Raw genomic sequence first — 23,521 nt, forward strand, 5'->3', positions numbered from 1 at the left:
GGAAAAATCCAGCAGTAGAAAGCAGAACAAAACTGCAGCTGGTTAGCTTATCTGCTTCACTTTTTGGGTTGTTATAGAGATACTCTGTCTGAGGTTTTCAGAAGTCACCACCTTTGAACTGGTTATTTCCACCTGTTTTGATGCCTAAAAGAGCAAGACTTGGTGAAGACAACCTTCTAGACGTCTTTCTTTTTCAGCCTTCCCATGTGTTTTTGCGGCTGGAATTCAAGGGCAAAGCTTTTCCCTCCCAACCTGATGCCTTGCAGCTGCTCCCAGCTGAGGCCAGCATGGCTGGGATGTCACCTGGTGAGGCTGGGCCACCCACAGAAGGACAGGAGAGGAGGCAATTTGTGAACCAGACTGCACCACAGCCCTTTGATTTCTTTATTGAATTGTGACAACTCCCATATGATTTTAACTTCTTCACTTGACCAGTAAAGTGCTTCATCTTTTTCATAGCTATGGTTATTTTTCCCTTGACTGCTTACCTTTCCCAGTGTACCTTCACTGTGGCCAAACCTGAGGTTGGGGGCAATTTGGAAAGAGTGTGGTGACAGATGTAGCAGGCATCTTAAATGTGCTCCCTTCTCCTCCATCCCACTTATGCTGAGGATTATGCTTAGATCCTCGTTCAGGGCATAGCATTTAGATGAAGTAATGTCTGAGACTAAAAGAGGGAGAATGATCTTGTTCTGGGATTTTTATTTTATTTTATTTTATTTTATTTGTAAATAACTCATTGAAATGAAAACAAGGCAATGTTGCACTGGAGAGGAAAATGCAAGAAAGAAGTTGCTGATTTGGTTAACAAGAGGCTACTTAAAATCTCTTTCTAAACAGGAACTTTTAGAAAAAGGAGAAGGAAATGCCCCAAAAGGTATGGTCGGTCATGGCATGCAGAGTGAAGATAAGAGCATCGAAAAGAGAATCAGTTCACAGCCGGTGGAAGAGGTTGGTGCTCAGAAACATCATCTGGGGCAGGAGGAAGAGCTGCTGCCAAGCTGAAACGTTCCTGGCATCAGGCATCACCTACCTCCTCCTTGTCCTTCCTCTGCCTAGGGCCCTTAGGCCAAGGAAAAGGCTTTGATAAAAGCAGCTAAGGATCTGGGGATTAAAGAGGGGACAGGAGTTGCTCTTGACCTCACTGGGCTTCCATTAAGCCATGAAGAGGCAGAGAAAGAAATCTGGAGAAAACAAGCTAAACAAGCAAAACCCCGTGAGGCAAACTTTCTGAAACCATCAGCCTCCAGCCACAGTCACAGGCTGCTGTTCACTGAACACGTGTGTGTTTGGAAAAGAAGCAGGAGGCAAGAGGGATGCTGCTGCTTGGACTCAGCTGTTTCTTCACACCGCAAAGCACAAAATCATACCTGCTAAAGGAGCAGGTACCAGGTTGTGCTGCCTGTAAACCTTGCCTCCTGAACTGAAACCTCCAAACAAAATGTGATGGTAACTGCCTCTCCTTCAATAAGACCCTTAATGGAATGGCACAGGCATCAGTATCAGACCTGTGTTTATTTAATATATTTCATTATTCATGATCTAGAATTTTACAAAGGAATCAATTAATTACAGTTGCAGAAAAAAAAAAAAGAAAAAAAAAAACAAAGGTATGTTAATATGCTGCTGCCAGTAGTTCAAGTAAGCCAACAGCTTTGCCAGGAAGATATTTTTCCTTCCAGCCCAAATTACCCAAATTGCTCTGTGCATTGGAGCGGTCTCATTGCACACATCCAGACACTGCTGGTCCCGCAGAGCCTTCCCTCGCAGCCCCTCGCTGCTTTCACTGGTGAGCAACAAGGCATATGGGGAAGAGGAGCAGATGCACAAGAGGTGGGTGCTAGAGGTGGGTGTTGGGAAGCTCTGGTGGGGAAGTAACGAAGACGATGCTCTGGCAGGAACTATTCTGGTACCTGCGAGCATCCTCAGCGGTGAACGGAGAGTCTAGGCAAGGCTCTCTGTCCCATCTGTGGGCATTTGGGAAAAAAAAAAAAAATCCCATCTTTTTTCATGACAAAAGGTATCTAGACAGCAGGGTGAAAAATGCTGCACAAACAATAGGTGGAAAAAAAAATAATGGGAATTATGAAGTATTTCTTTTCTTATTCTTTCTTTCTTTTTTTTTTTTTTTTGTAGAGTCTCCACAATGTCTGTCATGCATAGTCATGTCATAATATGCATAATATGAATAAGTCTCAATGCATAGATTTGTCGTTGGCTGTCACAGCAGCCCTGTACAGCCCACTTTCTCCAGTCAGGGTAAAATGCTAAAATATATCGCAAAAAAGAATCATATTGAATGTGTCTGCTTGGAAGTGATAGACTTTCAGGAGCTGTACTGATGTTCAGGAATGGTCTTTTCAAGTTCAGCATATACTTAGCTGGGAGAGAGGATTTAGGCATTATTAGACAAAGTGAACCATATTCATATGGTGTTTATAAAATACATTTGGTTATTTCCCACTGCAGCAGATGGTACACAAAATAAGAAATGACCTGGAACCTCATTACCAACTGCATAAAATCTGCACAAAGCTGCTCAGGGAAGTAGGGAAATATTTGAGTATTTTTGTTTGGAAGAAGGCTTTGCTGACTTTTGGTCTCTTTTGATCTCACAAAGATCTATGTCAATGTGGGGCCGGATGGAAAGCCAGAGCTACCCAGCCTCATGCTGCAGGGTGCTAGCCGTCAGTCACTGCCAGAAGAAGACTTATTCCCTCCATGGATGAATGTGATGGGTGACTTGTTTCCAGCCTCCCCTCAGGCAGCTGATGGGGCCGTTGCCCAAGTCTGCAGCACCAAAGACCAGTATTTGTTCTTCCAGGGACACGGCTGGAGTTTCAGATGTCTCTAGATAAGTGTCGTGGTGTCATACGATGCGACCAGCCTGCCTTGCCAGCCAGGAGGGCTCTCAAGGGATAGTGATAAGGGAAATTATCCCAAGGCCCAACGCTCAAGAGGGCGCCCATCTCTAACACCTCCCTATTCTTGGCATCGTGCACTGCAGAGTGGTAGAGTTGGCAGCCAAAAGTGCAATCTCTGTGAGTTTCTGTCACTGTCAAGAGTTAGCAGGGACAGGCACAAGGCACCAAACTGGTGCAGTGCTAAGAGCAGCAGGACGGGGCCTGAGGCCCAGCACAATCACCCTCACGACTCTGCCACAACGTAAGGACTAACGTGGGGCTCCTTTCCTCCCACAAAGTGCTGCTGTGTGGCTTCCCCTCCCACATGGGTTCACAAAAAGTCATCCCCCCTTTCCCCACCCGGGAGGGAATGACCTTCAGCAGCGCTGGCTTTCACGGGACACCCAACCGCAGCGGCACTGGGTGCTTATCTGCCTCGCCAGCTGCCAGCCCCTCGAGGAGGAGCCCCACTGCTCCCTGCCTCGGGTCAGCCCAGCTCGGCACAGCCATCCAGCTCGTGCACTGGAAACCTTGGTCTTCCTCCTCTTCTGTACGGTTTTGTATTTTCATATGAATTTGAGCCTGGACAAATGCGTGTAATTCAAGCTTAATCTGCCACTAGAAAAAAATATTATTATTTTTTTAATGCAAAACAGCCATCTATCTGATGGTCAAGTTATTTAGTAGTTACAGCTGCAGCAAGGTCCATCCTAGAGAATAATGACACTTCAGTGCTGGAAAGCTGTTTTTAGACTGTTTTCTAAAACTTCCACCGAATCCCAGAGGCTGTTTCGTGTCACAGAGCAGTCACAAAACAGCGTTTGTTGAAGTTCCTTGTGCGAAGGAGCAGAGATGTTTCCTCCTCCAGCTGATATGCCGTAGATCAGCTTTAACCATATTTGCAGGTATCACTGTGGTTAGGCTGCTACGTAACCACAGATGACAATTTGGGTGCCAAGCAATCCAGATAGCTTCTCATGTGACTGTAACGATCGCACAGCACAAGAGGGGTCCGCAGTTTGCTGTGACATCTGATTTGCTTTTGCACTGGCCACGTGTGAGTGTAAAACAATAACCAAACAATAACCTTTTTGTGCCTGCTCCTGCATTGCAAGAAGGTGTGCAGATCCTTGCCCACAACCCTAATTTTGCGTATCTGCGGACTTCATGAAAATTAGGCTCTGCTCTAAAGAAGCTGTCTGTATCATGAAGATAAATCTTGAAAAAAATGATGATTCTGCATGGGCTCTCCAGGCTGGTGACAGTGGCTGCGTGCTGCTCTACAGCGCCTACAGGAAATACCCTCAGCCATACTGCAGTGTTATTTCTTAAGGCATTTCTTATACAATAAAAATGATTCCCTGGACTGTCCAGATACTAGACAATGAAAGAGGTTTCTGAAATTCATTCCAGCTGGTTAACAGATACGTCCCTCATCATTTGTGATTACTTTGCTAATGGCCCTGCACTGTGCAACGCAAAATACTTTGAACTTCTCTCAAGACGCTCATTTTTCTCTCCTCAGTTCCTGAACTGAGGGCAGTGCATGAGAAAACAGGTGTGTTTTATTTAGTCCTAAATAATTTTCTGCAGTGAAAAACAGGACAAACCGCTCCTCTCCTTCAGCCTCCCCCCTCCTTCCTCTCCTTCACGTCAGGAAATGATGTTTTGAATGCTTTTTGCTTTGTGTAAATGGTAAGAGCAGGTCCAAAACACTGTCATATGGTCATCCACAGATGCCTGGCTCAGGGCAAGGCTGACAGCGCTGGTTGATCCCGAGGAGGTACATACATCTATCACTGGTGATTAGAAAAGTTCCCCGGGTGGTGAGCAGCACACATGATGATCACACGGCCTGGGAATCCTACGCAATTGCAACAATAGTTTATGAAGACGATTAAAGGGGGGTTTGTTCCTCGAGCAGTGCAGGGCAAGGCCAAAGGGGCTCACGTACAACATGCTGCCCATCTCAACAGCGCGGTTGCCTGCGGGACGGCGCTTTCTGCAGCTGCAGCACATTAAGGAGCAAAATAACGCAGCACGAGGAGGGAACTGGATCCTCCCTGCTGCTGCTGAGGCATTGAACAGTTTGCCTAAAAACAATATCTTCCCCAATGCTGCGTAGTTAGGCCTTAATAGAAAAATAAAAAATATTAAACACAGCAAGATCCGAGGCTTGTGAGGCAGCTTGATTAAGCAGTAATAGAAAAAAAAATAAGGAAAGAAGCATTATAGATCATTTAATTTTTTTCTCTTCCCAGTTATTTGGGACAGAGCCTGTAAGAAAGCAGGTAATATTCTTTCTGCTGGAATTAACTGCCAGAGGAACAGAGGCCACCTGTGAGGCAAATCCTCTAGGTTAACTCCTACCAGTCCTGGGGAAATTCATGTCTCCCATCGCAGGCTGGTGGCTTCTTTGCAGGGGGCCTGTGAGGTGCAGTGCTGGCATAGACCTTGACCCTTGAAGTGCCACAGATGGCCCCAAAGACTGAGCCCAGGGCCAGTGCCACCAGGGGTGCTCTTCTCCACACTGGGGGGCCCAGAGCTCCTGCCTGAGGACTGGCCAAAAGCAGCTTGGCCCTTTCTGCTGCAGAAACTCGAAGTGAAACTTGAACAATGGCTGCTAATCAACCAGAGGAGCCCGAGAACTCTTAGAAAGCTCTTGTGAGCCGATAGGGAATGGCGGAGGGGATGCAGACTGCTGTGTGGCCCGTGTGCTGCTGCTGGAGCTGCCTCCCTGAGACTTGGTGTTCTACTGCACGGCAGCTTGGGCGTTCCCAGGCAGTGCCTCCAGCCCTCTGAAATCTCAAGCGGCTTTTGAAGAGTAATTATAACCCTGGATTCTATTAATTTCCTTGGGGGATTTGTACCAGTACTGCTCACATTCGTATAGATCTCCACACTCATAAGGGTTAGAAGCTCCAAAAGCAGGGGATGAAACTTCCAAAATGACTTAGATACCTAACAGTAATGAAGAGATTTTATTTTATCCTACCTAGTTTCATCAAGGATGCTAACAAATATGCTGTGTAAACATTTATTTCTATTTTTAAAACAGAGGTTTTTAACCTACTTAACTCCCCTCCTCCCCTACTGCCCTTTGCAGTCTCATTTTTCTCAGCTTGAATAGCTAAAATGTACTACACCAGTTTTGAACTTGTGGTGATTTCAAAGTTTTCAAGGCAAATGATGGGAGGGAAGCCTGCTATTAGTTTTAACTGGAGTTTTAAAATGGAATGGCCACATCTTCTCTTTTGCCTCTCCGTTACAAATGGCTATAGAGCTACCTCCTGTCTGGTCCCCATATGCGACAGAGTATTTTCTTCCTTTGTTTCGTTCTCTTAAGGCCACATTGGGTGACCTTAAAATCAGAAGGCTGCAAAGTTTTTGAACTTCATGGCTTCAGACTGGCCAACTGGTTGGCACACGGGAAAATAGCTGACTCGATACAAGAACTGACACCTGGCTAGGAGTCTCATTTTAACAGATTATTGACAAAATCTCTCATCTCACCTCTGAGATGGTAGGAATAGAGAAGGAGGAACAGGAGAGAGGAGAGGCAGGGCAGGCATGAGTAACGCATGAGTAATCCCTCCTGTTCCTCAAAGAGAAGCCACTTGCAAATGACGGGATGAGCAAGGAGACCTTTGCAGGTGTGAGTGGGGAAGGGATAGATCAAATGGTTCCCAGCACAAAAGGCTCAGTGGGCTGTGTCTGCAGCTGCTCTTCTGCTGTTCTTAGCCATATGGCACCTAAAGGATGTCCTTAGGTGGGCAGGTGGCTCTGCAACTCATTCCTGATTTTGGTGGAGCAATTGCCCTTTTTGATCTGTTGTTTTTTTCGCCTGAGACCAAGTCAGTACACAGTGCAGCATTTTGTTTGGGTGCTTTGGTTCAGCAAAGTTCTCCCTGCCAAAGTGAGTTGTAAACCATAACAGGCTGTATAGTAACTCTGGAAGTTTCCAAGAAAAACTTAGTTCTGGAAGGTAATTTGGTTATTGCCTTCCAGCGAAAGAAGTAAAACGCAAACAGTTCTTGAATGAAAAATGTCTGAAGGGGAAAATGCAAAAGCATTTTCATCTCATATATGAGTTTCAGTTGTTTTGCCCTTCTAACTCAGAACAGAAATGAACAAATCCAGCATTTGGGGGGTTGCTATTGCCCCAGAGGCATGAGGAATGTCAATCACTCCCTTTGTCCCTGAGCCACCGAGGCAGCATGACCCAGGTCAACTAACTGCCCTGCTCAGCAGCAGTACTCACACCCCAAGCAGGCAAGGCAAGTGTCACTTGTTCCTTCAGTCACCCCAAGTGAGTGCTTAGCTGCCCCACTAAGCCACCTTCTTTTCTGATGACCACACCAAAACCTGCCACAACCACAATTGATAGCAAGCTGCTCTGCATGGTAAGCATATTTAGACCAGCCAAGAGTAGTATAACCCACAAATGTGCAGCCAGCCATTGATGCTTGTGTTTTTCAGAATATATACACTCGGGGGAATCAAAGATTATTTTGCACTTTCTGCAGCTAAAGAAAACACAGTGATTTGCAACTCACACTGATTTATACTGACCTATTGGAGAAGCTACACACTGTGCCTCCCCTCACAGTAACTGATGGTTGGGTGGCATTAAACCCATCACGAGAAGCCCTTATCTGATGGGGCTGACATTGCTTAGAGAAGAACACGCAGGGCTTTCAGGGTCAGCAGGTTTCTACTGCCCATCACAAGCTAGCTGAAATGATTTCCAGGACATGGGCAGAAAAATCAAGTCACAGGAGAAATTGCTGCTAGTAAATCATCTTTGCTGCCTGGCTGGCAGCTGATGGATAATAGTTATCATCAGAAAGAGTGACTGATAATCAATTTAAGAAATATGGACAACATTTCAGAAAACACAGCCTCAGAGCAATTTTTTTGTCATGTACTTGCTAGTTACAGAGTAATCTCTTAAGAAATTAGTGTTCAGGAAACATGGCAATCGAAGGTGGAAACCGCAACACAGAACTCCAGAGTAGGTTTTCATATTTCTATTATACTATATTTTCAGTCCTAAACCAGGGGCTAGAAACTCTATGCAACTGCTCCTTGTCTTCTGTTGAGACTCAGACCTCCCCACAGGACAAGTAGGAAGTTTCCTAATCCATGTACAGGAAGAGGGAAACGTTTCACTTTCTCAGTTTCAGCCTACAACACAGTAGAATTAAGGATGCTGTTGTCCAACCTTTCCAGTGATTGCTGTGAACATTTCTAGGACGTGACAGGTCGTTCCCTGGTTACTTGGCTAGCTAGGAAACATTGAAGCGTTCCTTGATGTTCAGAGGCTACCTTCTGTATTTCAGTCTATGGCCATTGACTCTTGTCCTGGCACTGGGCACCCTGAGAGCCTGGCTCCATCTCTTTAACAGCCTCCCTTCAGGTATTAGGTCCACGATGGTACATGGTGGTAACATGGTGCTGGTTTCTCTCTATATCTGGGTACAATAATGATTTGAAGGGCAAATAAAATATCTATTAAATGCGTTCCTAAGGTGCCTTTCCATTAAGTAATTGCTTAGAACTGGCATAGGAAAATAATTCAGCAGGAAATGGTATGTGTGACCACGAATAAGAACAGTGGCAGCAATCATTGCAAGCCCTGTAGTAAAAATATAGGAGACTTTTTTTTTTCTTTTTTTCCAAAATGTAGGGCCGCTGAGTTCTGGGTTGCTTCAGAAGGGGAAACATTTCAGGAAATTGAAATTAAATACACGCTAATCCAATAAATACATGAAACAACCATTTTGGAGATGTTAAAAGAATTCCTGAATTCTTTGTACTGATTCAGCTATGGGGATGTTTCAGTATGAAGTCTGCTTTGCTTGAATGAGGGCTCATGTAGAACAGGAGAAACAATGGTTCAAACTGTGCCACAATCTTGGTAATTTCTGAAGTGTTATTAAAAATGTTAAAGCTGGTAGGGGCAAAGCTTATACCTCCTGCCTCCTGACAAAATTATTTCTGAATTTTCATAATTAGTTTTAACAAACAGAGCTAAGATCTGAGTGAAAAAAATAAAAGAAAAAAGGAAGAAAGAAAAAAGCAAAAAAAAAAGAAAAAAAAGGAAGTTGTTTTAAAAATGAAGCTCTCAAGGAGTGGAGCAATTCAAGGAAGATGGAACAGAAATGTTTAGGGACCAAAAATGTTGAGGTCTGTCTCGCACAGGAATTATCAGGGCTTTTGGTAGGATAGTCCTAACCAAGTTTGCCTAAATGCTTTTCATCTACTATAAAACCATGAGCCAACCCTGCCATTGCAAAGCCTACTGCAGCACAGGATGGCGCAGATAACTTGCAGACTTCAGTCCTGCAGTAACTAAAGCAGAGGGTGTCCCCTGAGATACGCGGTACCTGGCCCTGCACGGGAAGCATTATGTTTTCTCTTTATGAACCCCAAAACCCAGGCAGTGCTAAGGAATACATCACAGTTGCTGCTATTTTTCATTTTAAGCCTAATGGACATTTGACCAGTCCTGATTTCACTAGGACAAACATCCCAAAATGCAGGCCATTAACATCATCCCCTATCACTGGGAAAACAACAAGATGCAATGGAACTGACTCATTAAAGATGACCAATTAACCAAACCATGTGTTCTCCCCAAGGTGTTGCGTATGGCCAGCCCAGCACGAGCGCAAGTGCCAGCACACAGGAGGGAATAAGAGTATGCACACCAGCACGTGTGTATGCAGAGGGGCTCCAACTGCCTTCCAACCATACCCTGAATAACATGGAGATTTTTTGAGATGTTTTTGTTCAATTTTAAGTAATACTATTTATAACATGTAGATTGCATCAGCAGTCTATGGGATCAATCTTCTAGTTGAAAATTTTTCCAGCATCAAGCTATGCCTAAGTACCCAAGTATTTGTCCCTCTTCCCCTTATTACATAGGAAAATAGATTTCATAATGAAAAACCATCAAGGTTTTCTGGTACACATCTGAAAAAGTGCTTCAGAATGCCCAACTCGACCTCTTTGTGGCCAGACACTGAGATTTTGCTTCAACCCAAGAATTTATTAAGACTTACATGAAAATATTCCATCTTAACATAGTACACATTGGTAGCATCTGAATACATATTTACAGATTTATTTGAACTTTTCTGAACTGCAATTCTACAACCGAGCAACATATCCATAAGTGTTTCATAAACTTTCAAACGCTTACATATTTATACATATAGTTTTTGCATATATATATATAAAAATATTTTTGAGACTCAGGGACTGAGAATAGTCAAAAGGACATTATTGCTACATTTCCATATTTACAAAAACAATGCATAAAACCATTCAGAACACCAAGCCATTGCAAAATAAGTTTCAAAAATCCCCAAATTATAAAAATATAAATTTTAAGAACAAAAAAACCCAAACCTCTTTCAGCTAAGTGTCCATTAAGTACCGAGACATCTATAATTATAACAACTAGTTTGTCTACAGTTGCTCTGAAAGCCAACACACTATGAAAGAGCTTTTATAGCATTAAACTGAAAATGCTCAACAACAAGTATGCATAAGAGTGCCTCCAAACAACTGGCTAACTTTGGAAAGGTGCAACAGCCTATGTAAGTTCAGTGCAAATGGCTACTTTTTGACTAACTCTGAAAGACAAATTCCTGTAACAATAAACCAAATGCACAGGTATATAAAGAGTGTGGTATTCAACATTACCTAAAACATACTACCAGTGTGTGTATTTACAATTATCTTGCATTTGGGCAGTTAGTTACATATTTAAAATGCATGTAAACTCAACCAAAATCCTGGTAAAGTATAAGTTACAGAGTGCTTAAGTGCATTGTAAATAAATAGGTACTTAACTAGTACTCTGTCTCTGAAAAATGCTTCTCTCAATGCTAATTTCTAGGTGACAGAAACAAAGGTGAAAAAAAGAACCAGCAGTGTTTCTGATGGGAAGATAAAGGGGTTACACGTTACTTAAGCACAACAGATACTGACCCCAAAGCCCCGTATCTGTCAAACAAGACCACAGGGATGTGTTGTTTTATCCCATTTAAAAATTCAGTGCTTCCCAGCTAAGCTCTTCTTCATTATGATCTCAGCACTACTATAGAGATAGAAAGATGAAATGACTTGTCACGGGGGGAATAGCCCTTTCCAGCAAGCATTATCCAAGCTGGCCTGTGGGAAATATTCACCTGGGTATGACAAGATAAGCAAAGGGCCCCCAGGACAGAATTTTTTGCTTCTGCTCTTTCCAAGATAAGATGACTCGTTAAACGGCCTCTCCTCCCAACACACCATTTACTGTAAGTGCCCCTCCTCCTGTATTTTGACCATCTCGGCATGTCCCACGTATCTTTGGTGAACACTTTGGGACACAGCTTTTATCAAGTATCTCATCCCTCTGGCTTCAGCTGTTGGGGATGCTCTGTGGTGGGATGTGACCCAGCGGGGACAGGCCAGTGGGATGTGGACCCACAGAAACCTAGTGACAGGTCTGCGTGGCTGACAGCACAGGTAGGAAATGAAGACTGAGGTCCACACTCTTTTCCTTGCCACTGGTTCAAGCCCCAGAGCCCTCTGGTGGGTCTGCTGCTGTGCAGACCACCACATCCTTTGGATGTACACCTCTCTTGCCCAGGTACCCACAGTCCCCTTGCTGGTCTCCGACCTGCAGTATCTGCCTGGGAAAGCTTCTCTGGCTTGTATGGATGTGGAAAGGGGTTTGCAAAGCAGTTAGCTTTATACGTTTATTTCTTAAATTCAACAAAACAAGATTAACTAGAAAGTGACTACATGCTTTCCAGGCATGGATCCAAAGAAGGATCGCTGCAGATTTGGTTTGATCTGTAGTCATCTCATTCCACACCATGGCTCAGGATTTTTTTTTTCCTTCAGATCTGGCGCTCTACTGCAAATACACACAATATAGCAAAATATATACAGCTTCAGTTAACATTGCAATGATGCCTGTAACCGTGCTCAACAGATTAAGTTTATGTGAAACAGTGTGTGGTAAAGAACAGTATTACAACGACATTTCAGCTACACAGTGGTAGTAGTGAGTAAAAGTAAGAGAAATTATTGAAGTCCTCCGTCTCTCACCCCCTGCACAATACAAACAGCGAGTACACTGGGGCTCCTCTTCTTCCAGGTGCCACTCAAACATCTTCACGTACCAGCAGAGGCTGAGTAGCTGAAGCACTGCTACCCACCGAGTTAATTCTCACGGAGTGATCTGTAGGATTTCCTTGACTGGAAGGTGGAGTTGAAAAGTTTGCATAGACCTGCAGAAGCCAAACACTGCTGTCAGTTCCCTGCAGATTGCTCTGTCCCTTCACATGTACCTGGAGAGCTCACCTTTGTGAGCCATCTCCCACTCTGTGCTACACCACCTGAGGAGCAGCCAGCTCAGGTGTTCTTTACAAATCTAAACACACAGTTTCAACAGGTTTTGGGCGTAACAGCATTTTTAAGAGTCAAGAACCCCAGTCTCCATTACTAAAACCACTGCAACATACTGTATTTATTTATTTATTATTACATTTAGCAGCATACTAAATTTAAACAACTTGAAAAAACACAGCTCTGGTTATTACTAGAATGCCCCCGAGAAACCTCGGTAATATTTTCTTCACATTCTTGTTTTTGTTTTAGTAATGCCTGCACCTGCCAAAAATATGCTACAGGATGCAATTGAACACCAGCAGCTTTCAGTTTCCTCTTTTCTCAAATTGTCAGGAAGCCATGCACTCTGTGCCCAAACAAGGCATCTAGAAGGTAAAAGGAAGCTTTATTTTTAAACCACAGTTTAAACTTGCTTTTCTAAAACCCAGTTACACTCACGCTTTTACTAGGGAATGGTCAAAAGAATGGTGAATACACTTGTCACAACATACCTCACAGATTATATAAATACAGCTAGGTGAAGTAAGAGGTAAGAGGCTGAGGAGCACCAAAAGCTCAACTCCTTCCTTCAGAAAGTTTTTCTAATTAAAGCTAAATATACTTAATGTCTGAGATTTTTCCCAGATGAACAGATTTTCTCATAGTTTAAGATAAGATGAACCTAAGCAGTAGCACTACATTTTGTAAGATCAAAATTATTAAGTAGATTTTGAGTGAGAAACATCAACCATGCATAGAGTCTTCTCCAGCTGGTGGTCCCTGTTTCATGTACAGGCTTACACACCTACTGCCTAATGACACGAGAAGGAAAAAGCGAGTAGCCCATACGTCACTCCTATCACCCACACTTACGGTGCAGAGCTACATAAATAACACTGGAAAATTAATGAAGGTTCTTTATTCCTCTGAGTTCTGGTCTAATGTCTTGTTTGAAACTGCTTTGACTCCAAAAAACTGATGATCCGTATGGAGCCCAAACTTACCCGGGGAGCACTATCTGAAAGCTGCTGTTCTATCAGCTGCACGATCTGTTTAAATGTGGGTCTCTGTAAAGGATCAGCATCCCAGCAACTCTTCATTATATCATACCTGCAAAGATACTAAAATTAACTACTGCTGATGAGGAAACCTGAGAGCTTTTATCTCACCTGTATTGTTATTTGACAGAAAAATGTGACCCATTTGCACAGTTAATGTTGTTTAAATGAGTTTTAAGAAAAGAAATAGCAGTGCTAACACTCGTGCTTATGACAACAAAGGAGTCAGTGCTAACGAGAGTCTATGGACACAGTTTTCTTTGACAGCTTGCCAAGTACCAAGCCATTTACAACACAGTGAATTGGAGACAGCTCATGACGAAGGCAAGTGGCCAGTCCTCTTGCAGTCAGAAATACAGCACAAACGCAGACGCTGTACAGCCTGATGATACATCTCACTGACTGCTTCATCGGAATTAAAAATGTGTAATAAATGCTGTGATCTGTCAATAACTTATTGACACGGAGCAGATACCAAGACAAAGTCATCAGATGGTACAAGGCATGAGTGTGTTACATTGCTTGTAGCAGTACTGACATATACTACACTGGTTAGACTACATGAATTATTTAAAACGTTAAAGAACTTAAAAGAAAAAAATAATTTAAAACAAAACCAAACAAAATAATAATAATAAATAATAATAAAAACACAAAACAATGGGACAGTATAAAGAGTCTTCATGCAAATGTGGAAGGTTCCCTTCCTTTGCATCGCTGCTTATGTGTGGTGACTGGAGGTGCTGGTTGCTCACTTACATTTCAGTGGGTGCACACTCAGGGCTGAACATCCTGTATCCCTCCTTGATCATTTTATAGAACTTGGAGTCCACGGGCATCCCTGGATATGGGCTGCTGCCTGTTGGGAGAACAGGTGAGCAACAGGGTTTCTACATATGGAGCAAAACCAAGAAGAAATGGAAATCCCTTAAAGTACAGATTTTGATGGAGCTTACCTAAAGAGAAGAGTTCCCAAAGCAATATCCCATAAGACCAGACATCACTCTCAAAAGTGTAAACGCAATTGAAAATACTCTCAGGTGCCATCCACTTCACAGGGAGACGAGCCTTTCCAGGGAAAAGGGATTAAATTAAGACATGGTCATAAGGCATAAAAGATTTACAACATAAAATCAACCTTTTATACCTATTATGTGCTGTAAATATATGTGAATTCAATAGAAGAATCCAACCAAAAATGGAAATCCCTGGTTTTAGAGACTCCATGTGCTGCACTGTTGTTACTGATTCATCTCTCTATGGGGTCTACCAAACTTGTGCAGTTCCCTGCATTCTGATTTTCTGCTTGCTGGTTTATAAGGAATGGCAGGAAGTTAGAGGAAAATCATCTGTATGAACATGGCATGGTTTCTTATGCAAACACTCAAGTCTTCTGTGGACTGGCTACCTTACATACAATGCTTCAAGGCTTTAGCCAACAGTTAAGACATCTGCTTTATCCCCTTAGTGTATCAGAAAAAAAAAAAAAAAAAGAAAATTAACCTGAAAGAAATATATATTGACATGTTTCATACATTTGTGTGGGAACAGACGAAGTCTTTCCTCTCCCTACTTTGCCCTTTTCTTGTCTGACTGTGGGAGCCGGCCAGGCTTCTGTCCTAAGCATTTATCCTGCCCCAGCACGCCTTCATCTGGGTTAAGATCAGGCCAGATGCAAACAGATGCCTTTTGCGGCCACTGCTTCCTCTCTCCCAGGGCAGCTGCAGCCTATCCTCTTCTGACCCTTTCAGGCTAAGTAAAATCCTGTTGTCAGACAACTCAGGAAACGTAAAGTGTGGCCTAGACACGTAAAATTTAATTACTTACTGCCCACTTCCCGCCTAAGCTGCGGATCTGCACTTCCCACTCCTACCAGCCTTGACGGATCAAGCAGCTCCTGACCTGACCCTGAGCCTGAAAGCAGCTTTCGTACAATAAATGCCACTCAATATTTTGCCAATACAGCCACTCCTGAATTATTTGTGTTCCCATTGTTCCCTAACCTCAGCTTCTAGCCATCCAGGGGCTGGTACCAACATTGTTGTCAACGACAAACACAAAAACACCTTCTCTCCCAGAGCCTACAGTGGGGATGCTGTAGGTACCCGGGACGTCAACAGACTGCTGGGTGACAGCAGAGCATCAGAGATACCCGAGATACCTGAGGGGCCATGAACCAAGAGGTTAACTGAGCGTGGCAAACCACTTCGGGAAGATATGTTCAGGTGTGTGATTTGCTCTCTTCATCAGCCATGAACACGCTGGAAACCTGGACAGGCAACCTTCAGATCATGTCAAGTCCCTAACAAGTGATTGACCCTTGACTGCTGAGCAGTCAGCTGGGATGGGGAGGACCTTCTTTTCTTTAAAAAATGGTGCAAGTGAGAGATGAGTGTACTGAAGGCAGTGGATAGCTGCACATGCCTGATGCAGACCTAAAACATTAATCCAGGCAGCAAAAATCAGTTTCAGATGCAAAAGACCTCTACCTCATAGCATACTTCTCCAGTTTTAATCACAGACAGGCTTAATTTTCTTGTGTAGAAGGGCTCCTTTTACTACTTTAAAGTACATTAAAGGGGACTTCAAGTACTGACAATGCAATCTGCATCGCTTCAAAGAGTCTGGTAGGTACTAGTGTAATGGGTACTCTTCTGCATAGGAGGTGTTACACTTTTTTCATTTGTTGTCTTGACAATATATGTCAAATCCTGTAATAGTACATTACAGGATTTGACATATATTTGCAAGTTAAAGCTGCATTTGTTATTCATACGAGGTTAAAATCTGTATAAGGAATCAGAGAAAATTAAGTCTTTTTAACATCTCACTATGCCCTAATCAATAAATTCAGACTTTAGAATCCAGTTTCTGTTGTCTGAGTGATGTTTTATAGCAAAAAACAGGATGTAGCCCTTGAATATTTAGATATTTCAAAAATAAACTATTTCAGTAACATACAAATACAGTAAAAGTTTCGAAATATTTTTTTTAGGGTTGACCTGTCAGAATATTGCAATACCAAAACTTGCAATTAGTCACAGAGCTGTAACTTCTGGTATATTCATATGTAACAGGGAGATGGTGTGTTATACTGGTGCAGCAAAAACATCTCCTCCACCATGACATGCATTCAGATGTTTTTTTCCAGCATAACAACATGTAAATATTAGGGCTTTTGTCAACACATGCATCTATGTCAGCAATTGCCCCTTTTCGCATTCCCAACCAACACAAACCTAACAGCAGGATTGGGAAATGTAGATTTCTGTCTAAGAAAGATTTTTTGCAAGTCGAGACAACAAGAACGCCCCTAACTTAAAACAGGTGGATAAAGTATCACGTATACTTACATTTCCTTTGACCACATAATTTGAGTCATTCCTTATATCTCTGGCCAGGCCAAAGTCACAGATTTTTGTTATTCGACCATGAGTGAGAAGAATATTTCTTGCGGCCAGATCCCTATGAATGCACTAAATAACAAACAGACAAATAAAGTTATTTTATAATATCCTTAATAGACTGTTGCTTGGTTACGTGCTTTCTTAGCTATAAACTTACTACATTATGCATTTTGTAGCAAGCTGAAAGTCATAATGAAGCCATATGTTAATAAGCGTACGCAAATGATTAAAAATTCTGGTGTAGTATGTTTACTATCATGACATTGATCCACACAGTTAGGGCTGCCTATGCATTTATTTTAGAAAAGACCACCTGCAGGCACTTTGAATTTTCCAGCAATTCACATCTGCAGCTAAATTTGAATGCCAGGGACAGAATTTTTTCTCCGACTTCTTATCAAAAACTAATTGGCCTGCTTCCTAACACGGGACAAATAAGAAGAAAATGTGGTTTGTCTCTAAAATAACTCCAGTCTTTTATTATGTGGCTACTGTGATTGAGGGGAAAGAGCTGAAAACTGGGAAAATTATGGTAACGATTCAAAGCATACAAGTTAGAAAACTGAATCCCACTTCAAAAACACTCCTCTGTAAAACTTAAGGTATTAAGTACTTTGGAGAGTTTAATAAGCAGGACTAAATATTTGAAAATATTGTCAATCTTCACAGGCCAGTATCTTTCTATGAACGTTACATGTTCGATGACCTTGCTAGCTTATGTTCCAGCATTCATTTGAGAAGTGTGCATGTTTGCCACTGCAGCTCTAGAGGGGTGGCTGACTTTTCCAGCAGTCGTGTTTTCTTTGTGTGCAACTAGAGTCCATCTGTATTTGTTAGAGAATGGATGTATTTCTCTAATGAAATGACCTCTTTTTTCATCTAGAAGGGACAGTGTTAAGCTCCTGCTGTGCTGATGGTATACAATACGCAGGGAAAGGCTGTCTAAAAAACAGCTGAATTGTTCAATTTTTTTCTGCATTTTTTTTCCTCAAAATATGAAACTTGTGGAATTCCCTACAAAAAATATATATTTAAAATATCAGGAGAGTTAAGCAAATAAAACTCAAAATGATAACTGCAAGTCACATAAGCAATGTAATCTTTGCCTCCTTGGCATGCTTACAGGAGGAACTATGTTTAATGACAATTAGTGTCCCAGGGGACCCTCATTGCATCCCAATCCATATCTTCACATATGTAAAGACGAGAGCATTAACTGCACTGAAGCAGTAAAGTGCTGGAATGGCCAAATGACCAGCTTCTCTGTCTTTTTCCTCCAGAAGCAGCGCAGTTTGCCTTGAATACAGACTTTGTCTATGGGAGGAAGAACAGTCTTGTGATCAAGGCACCGTGTGCTTGATAAGGGACTTATACCCCCAGGACAGACTCCTGTCCCCCCTCTCTCACAGAGGCACTTTTATGCCTCTGAGCCTGGATACAAGAACGAGTTGCAAAAGAGCAGCTGGGCACTCTGTGATGCTGGGCTGCGTGGACCATTCCCAAGGGCATGAGGCAATCTGAAGCATCTTACCCATCATCCCAAGCCACTCTGCATTCCCTAGCTGAAGCTAAGAGCCTGTACGTACACAACGACTGAAGAGGCCAAGCACAGAAACTGTTAGCACAGTGTAACTTAATTGTGCGATAAAACCATTAATTCTGCACTGTCGAACAGATACTACACGTTACTTCCCAAGCTCATGGTGCTGTGGTGTAATATTCATTACCGCTTCTGCTACTCAACTCCACAGTGCCTGTTTGTATCAAGGGAAAAAATATAACAAAAACAATCACTGGGAATGATGCACAGTGAATCCTGGGGCTATTCTGGAGGAAAGTAAGAATAGAGAAAAAATATGTGTGCTAAGTACTGGACGTCCCAAATAGTGCAGAATGCAGGAGTCTGGTAAAGATCATTAAAATCTGTAATGTAACATGTTTGTCTGTTGGGTCTGTTTTGAAGCTGGCAACAGATAGTAAAAAATACTTCTAAGGGTTTGGAGGGAGAAACGGGGGAAAAAATCAAGTTTTATTGTGGACTTGCTTTGGAGCAGAATGAGAGCCACATTTCCCACTATTAATGCAGGTTCACAGAATTACCCTAAATTGCTCAAGGGTTGTTGTTTCGATTTTCTTTTTTTTTTTCCCTTTATCCAAGGTGCACCTGTACAATCCTGTCACAATGTTTACATAGTAAATAGCATTTTTGAAGAAAAATGTAGGAAACACCATAGAAAGATCGGAATTATGCAGTGTTTAAAACTTGTATTCTTTCTCAGACCCTTTCTGTTATGCAGTACCTCTCCCAAGAAACCTGGAGATGTCTGTTACGCTCAGTGTAGCCAATGAAGATCATTTGTAGGTCTCTAGGCTGACTCTATCTTTTAAGAAAATTAAAAACAAGATGTACCTTGTACATTAAGCCATAATGTTTTAAAAAAAAAAGTATACAGTGTGATAACTCCCCTGTTTAAGGCAGTATTCAGCGTGAGACATGGAAGTGCAGCTTTGTTTAAAACTGAACAGATACTCAAGGCGCTTTTACGCAAACAGATCAGCCATCTCACTGTTCTTTAGTCTGTAAACTCTCCAGCAATGCCACAGAGAATGAATCTTAAACTCTCAAGATTTAATTGCTCTTGAGGATGTCCACATGTTAAATTTTTCTGGTTCTTTCATAAACTCCATCTATTTGCCGTACACCAGAGAAGCCTGAAAAACTAACTCCTCAAGGCTCACTCCTGCAGGTTTTGATGTCTCCAAAGCTATCAAAAGTTTTCACTTAACTACCTGTGTGCTACAGAAAACAAGTGAAGAGCTGAAGATCAAACCTGCAAGAATCACCTCCCAAGCTTGGATGAGTTCATCTGCTGTCTTCCAACACATGACATTAACTTACATTTTTAGAGGCAAGGAAGCTCATGCCCTTTGCCACCTGGTAAGAGAAGCTTAGTAGATCTTCAACATCTAGAGCAAGTTCATCATCTTCCAACATGGAAAGGGTAACATCCTGATCGGTGTAGGATCCTACACAATATAAATATCAACAGCTTTTGAGTGGACCAGGTATAATCATCTAGAAACAGTCTTATGTTAAACAGATCAGCGATCTGAATAAATACTACACTAGAGCCACATAAATAGCTCATTGCCCAAAAGCAAAATATAATACTGACACTTTATTTAAGTGTGGAAAAATAGAAGACACTGTAATTTAGCATATTGTTCTTTTTTAAGCCTTCTCATAATAATCCATGTTTCTTTAACTGTCCCCATCCATCGGAGAAAAGTATCATGAAAAAATCCATAAAGTCCTCCTCCCTACACTCCCAGCAGCAAACAATTTCTCATCACTGTACTCACCAGACTTTACTGGTCTTTTTTTATCAGCTTTTGGGGGAACTGCATATGACACTCCTGGTTTCATGTCCATGTACTCATTGACAGCATCACTGCAGAGGCAGCAGATGAAATGAAATATAATTTAGAGAAAAAGGACCTCAAAAGCAATCCAAACAGAAAGATGACATTACACCGACCTTCTGAATACAATGCTTTACAGATGATTAGAAAACCATGGGCACGTAAGAAAGATGAGAAAAGGCTTGTACAGAAAGAGAGGTTCATCAGTACAGTTAACAATGCATCAGGTAAGCAAACAAAACCTTTCCTATGTATACTATTTATATAGACTTTGGCCTCTATAAGCTAATGACCCAGTGTTTCACAGGACCTGCTAGGGCTTCCTTCTTCTGCTTGGGCCAGTTTCTACTAGCATTTCAGCAACTGAAGTGGCAACTGAAATGCAGAAGACAAATGGTAAAAAATATTAAGTTCAGAGCTTCCCGAGTCTCCGAGTGGATTCACATATTTCGAAAGGTCAGCCAAGGCTTGGGACAGTCATCTGCTGGTTTTTTGTTTTGTTTTGTTTTGTTTTAAGTTTTCTTATCAATATATACATTGCAACTGTACCAATTTTCATACTGCATGGTTTATAAACATAAAGTTAGGCCCCTTTAGAAATGACAGATGCACTTTGGCATTTTTCACTTTCCTGCCATTAGAACTCATACCATAGTCCTTCTTTATCCTGAAGTATCTGCTTAGTTTATGAACAATAAATGCAGCCACATAGCTAACATGGAAAGTAGCTATGAGATCACTGATAGCTTTAGTCACCACCAAACCACAAACACATGTGAAACACTCAGCAGCTGCAACATTATGGTAAATACTAATACAAGAATTTGGTAAATACCCCCTCGTTAATACCTCGGTTTACAAAATAAGCCCAAACAGTGGTATCCCTGCACTAAGAAGAAGACAGACTTCCTATGGCAACTCATAGCTTGAGTTCATGATATCTGTGGTACCAACCTCTCTGGTATCACCATCTATCCATGCATTTATTGCCACAGTACAAACAGCTTCACTAGCACTATGCATTGCTGGGAAAAAAGGATATTACCACCTCCTAAGGGGCTTCCTGGTTGCTTTGTGCCTGCCAACACAGAGTGATGGGCCCACTGGGGCAGTGAAGAGACTGAAAATAAAAAATGGGCAGGTATTATAGCAGACCCTAAGTTTTGGAAAATTATGTCTCCCTCACTTTGCAAAAGGAAGGAGTTAGCAGGAAATATGCTTGGAAACATACTCATAAAGAACTCGGGCTTGATCTAAAACTGAACTGCTAAAAATATACAGATGAAGTAACTGAAAAATGAAAGTACAAGAGCAATCTCTGACATGGGCTGGAGCATCACACAATCCAGTGAGCTACCAGGGACAGCTTGCCTCTAACACTGTAAGGCACTGTTTTTGTTGTAGAAAGTCATTTCTGAAGGCAGGAACTTGTGAGAACCCAGAATATTAACACCACAACACTGGGGGGATTGTTATTCAAGCTGCTAAATGAGCACTGCCAATGTTGAACAGTAATGATAAACACAAATACATATGAAGACTGGAGCCAAGGAGCTGCATGAAATAACTACAGGAAATTTGATAAAGAAGTAAAACACAGAGCGTATACAATGAATTGAGCTCTGTTAGAATAAGCCACCCACTGTACAAATCATCTCTTTAACTAAATTGTTTCCTTACACAGCAAAGAATCTTCAAAGCCTGCTGCATGAAAGACTTCTCCCAGTTTTTCATCCCTAATGAACTTCGATATCCCCTCCTTCTCAATCTCCTGAAAACACAAGTACATTTCAGCAGGTCGCACTTACGCTGAGGGCTCTGCCTGGTGCAAAAGGTTCTCGTAAACAGCTGCTTCTGCGTGTTCTTCATGCTTTGCACAAATAAACGAATCTCGCTTCCGCCTCAGAAAATTTAAGAGATCACCATAGCAGCAGTATTCTGTAATGACCAGCGTGGGTCCTGTAGATGTACGTGAGGTTGAGAAAGCAGGTGAGCATTGTCTTCAAGGCAGAAAACCTTACACAAAGATAGCATTCAGCTAAGCACACAGGCTGGTCTATCAAAAATCACACTGCCTAATGCTGTGTAGACTTGAGAAGTTACAGACAAGCAACCCAGCATCTTCTCTTTCACAGATTATTGTCCAGCTAAAGCTGTGTCACTCCCAATTAATTTCCACCCCCCTCAATAGTATAGCATTGTACAAAAAATTAAACAAATAAGTCTTTTTCTCTTTCTTCATGTGATAATGTGTCTGGCCAGACACATCTGTTTGATTTTGCTCACTTCCTGAAGGAAGTTATTTGTTCCAAACATTCGAGTAATTCAAGCTTCAAACATTAATCCTTTTGATTCACTTCTGTTTACAGTAGAGCTTCACACTCCTTCAGTAATGTTTTGGAAATGATGTAGAGTGTTATATTCCGCAGTATAATAGGAAAAATCATTCAAACAGAACAGCCTGCTGCGACAGAAAACTACACTGCACAAGGTCTTAGAATATTAAAATGAAATCGGAAAGGAGAATCAAGTCATCTCCAGCACGGATGTTTATAGATCAAATATATGTTTTCTGAGTGAATGACTGCAGCTATGGCCCTTGAATATGTAATCATGCTGCATGTTATTTCAACTGTAAGGTTATTCTGTACCACCATCTCCTAACCTCAATAGCTGATTTCCATTTTTCTGCAGTTAATAATTATAGCTTTACTAACAGCAAAAACAGCATTTGTGGTGGGATTTGCTCACAGACCCCACATTTCTTCAGCTGTCTGAGACAGATATGCATTCAGGCCAGTGATTCTGGTTCACCAACTACTTAAAATTGCTTCATCCTATTTTTAAATCATTAGAAGTGAAAGTGAGAAACACTTTGCCTTTGTCTAAAGCTATGAATTTTTACAAGCTCCTTTTCTTTGAAAAAATGAAGCAAGAACTTAAAGAGCAAGTTCTTCTGTAAGGAACAACACCATTTTTCATACTCAAAAGCATGTAAGTTAAAAATACGTGACAGCATCACTCTGTATTGACACTTCAGCTGTTTTGTAGCTTTCATTATATATGAAAAACTTTTAAAAGCTTATTGTTTGTATTCATTTTTAAAGTTACTGAATATAAAATACTTGGGTTGTACAATGCTTCATTTGGGAATTCTCCTTCTCAACTTTCAAGTACTTAGACTTTAACTCCAGTGGTGTATTAATAGATACAGTTGCCATTCTATTTGAAAGACTGGAAGATCTGTTAAAAGGCTTTTGACTTTTCAGTCAAAAGACTGGAAGACTGTACAAGGTATGGCTGCTGATTTCCCCCTGAATACCAGCAAGTTTTA

The 23,521-nt window shown here is 41.8% G+C and overlaps 1 protein-coding gene across 4 annotated transcripts in view; it reads right to left on the bottom strand.

Annotated features, from left to right (window-relative positions):
* Positions 1 to 9,939: 9,939 nt before the first annotated feature.
* Positions 9,940 to 23,521, bottom strand: part of KIT (KIT proto-oncogene, receptor tyrosine kinase) — a 54,162-nt gene continuing 40,580 nt past the window's right edge. For 3 of the 4 annotated variants that reach the window (XM_080592201.1, XM_080592203.1, XM_080592200.1), the window contains 8 exons: positions 21,996 to 22,146; positions 20,128 to 20,216; positions 19,664 to 19,791; positions 16,711 to 16,833; positions 14,314 to 14,425; positions 14,117 to 14,216; positions 13,304 to 13,409; positions 9,940 to 12,199 (listed from right to left, as the gene is read on the bottom strand). In XM_080592201.1, coding sequence (XP_080448327.1) covers positions 12,074 to 12,199; positions 13,304 to 13,409; positions 14,117 to 14,216; positions 14,314 to 14,425; positions 16,711 to 16,833; positions 19,664 to 19,791; positions 20,128 to 20,216; positions 21,996 to 22,146 — 935 coding nt within the window. In that variant the 3' untranslated portion in view covers positions 9,940 to 12,073. The other variant, XM_080592202.1, reaches the window with a different exon arrangement.

Source organism: Anser brachyrhynchus (assembly GCF_964034855.1).
Source record: "Anser brachyrhynchus genome assembly, chromosome: 4".
NCBI lineage: Eukaryota > Metazoa > Chordata > Aves > Anseriformes > Anatidae > Anser > Anser brachyrhynchus.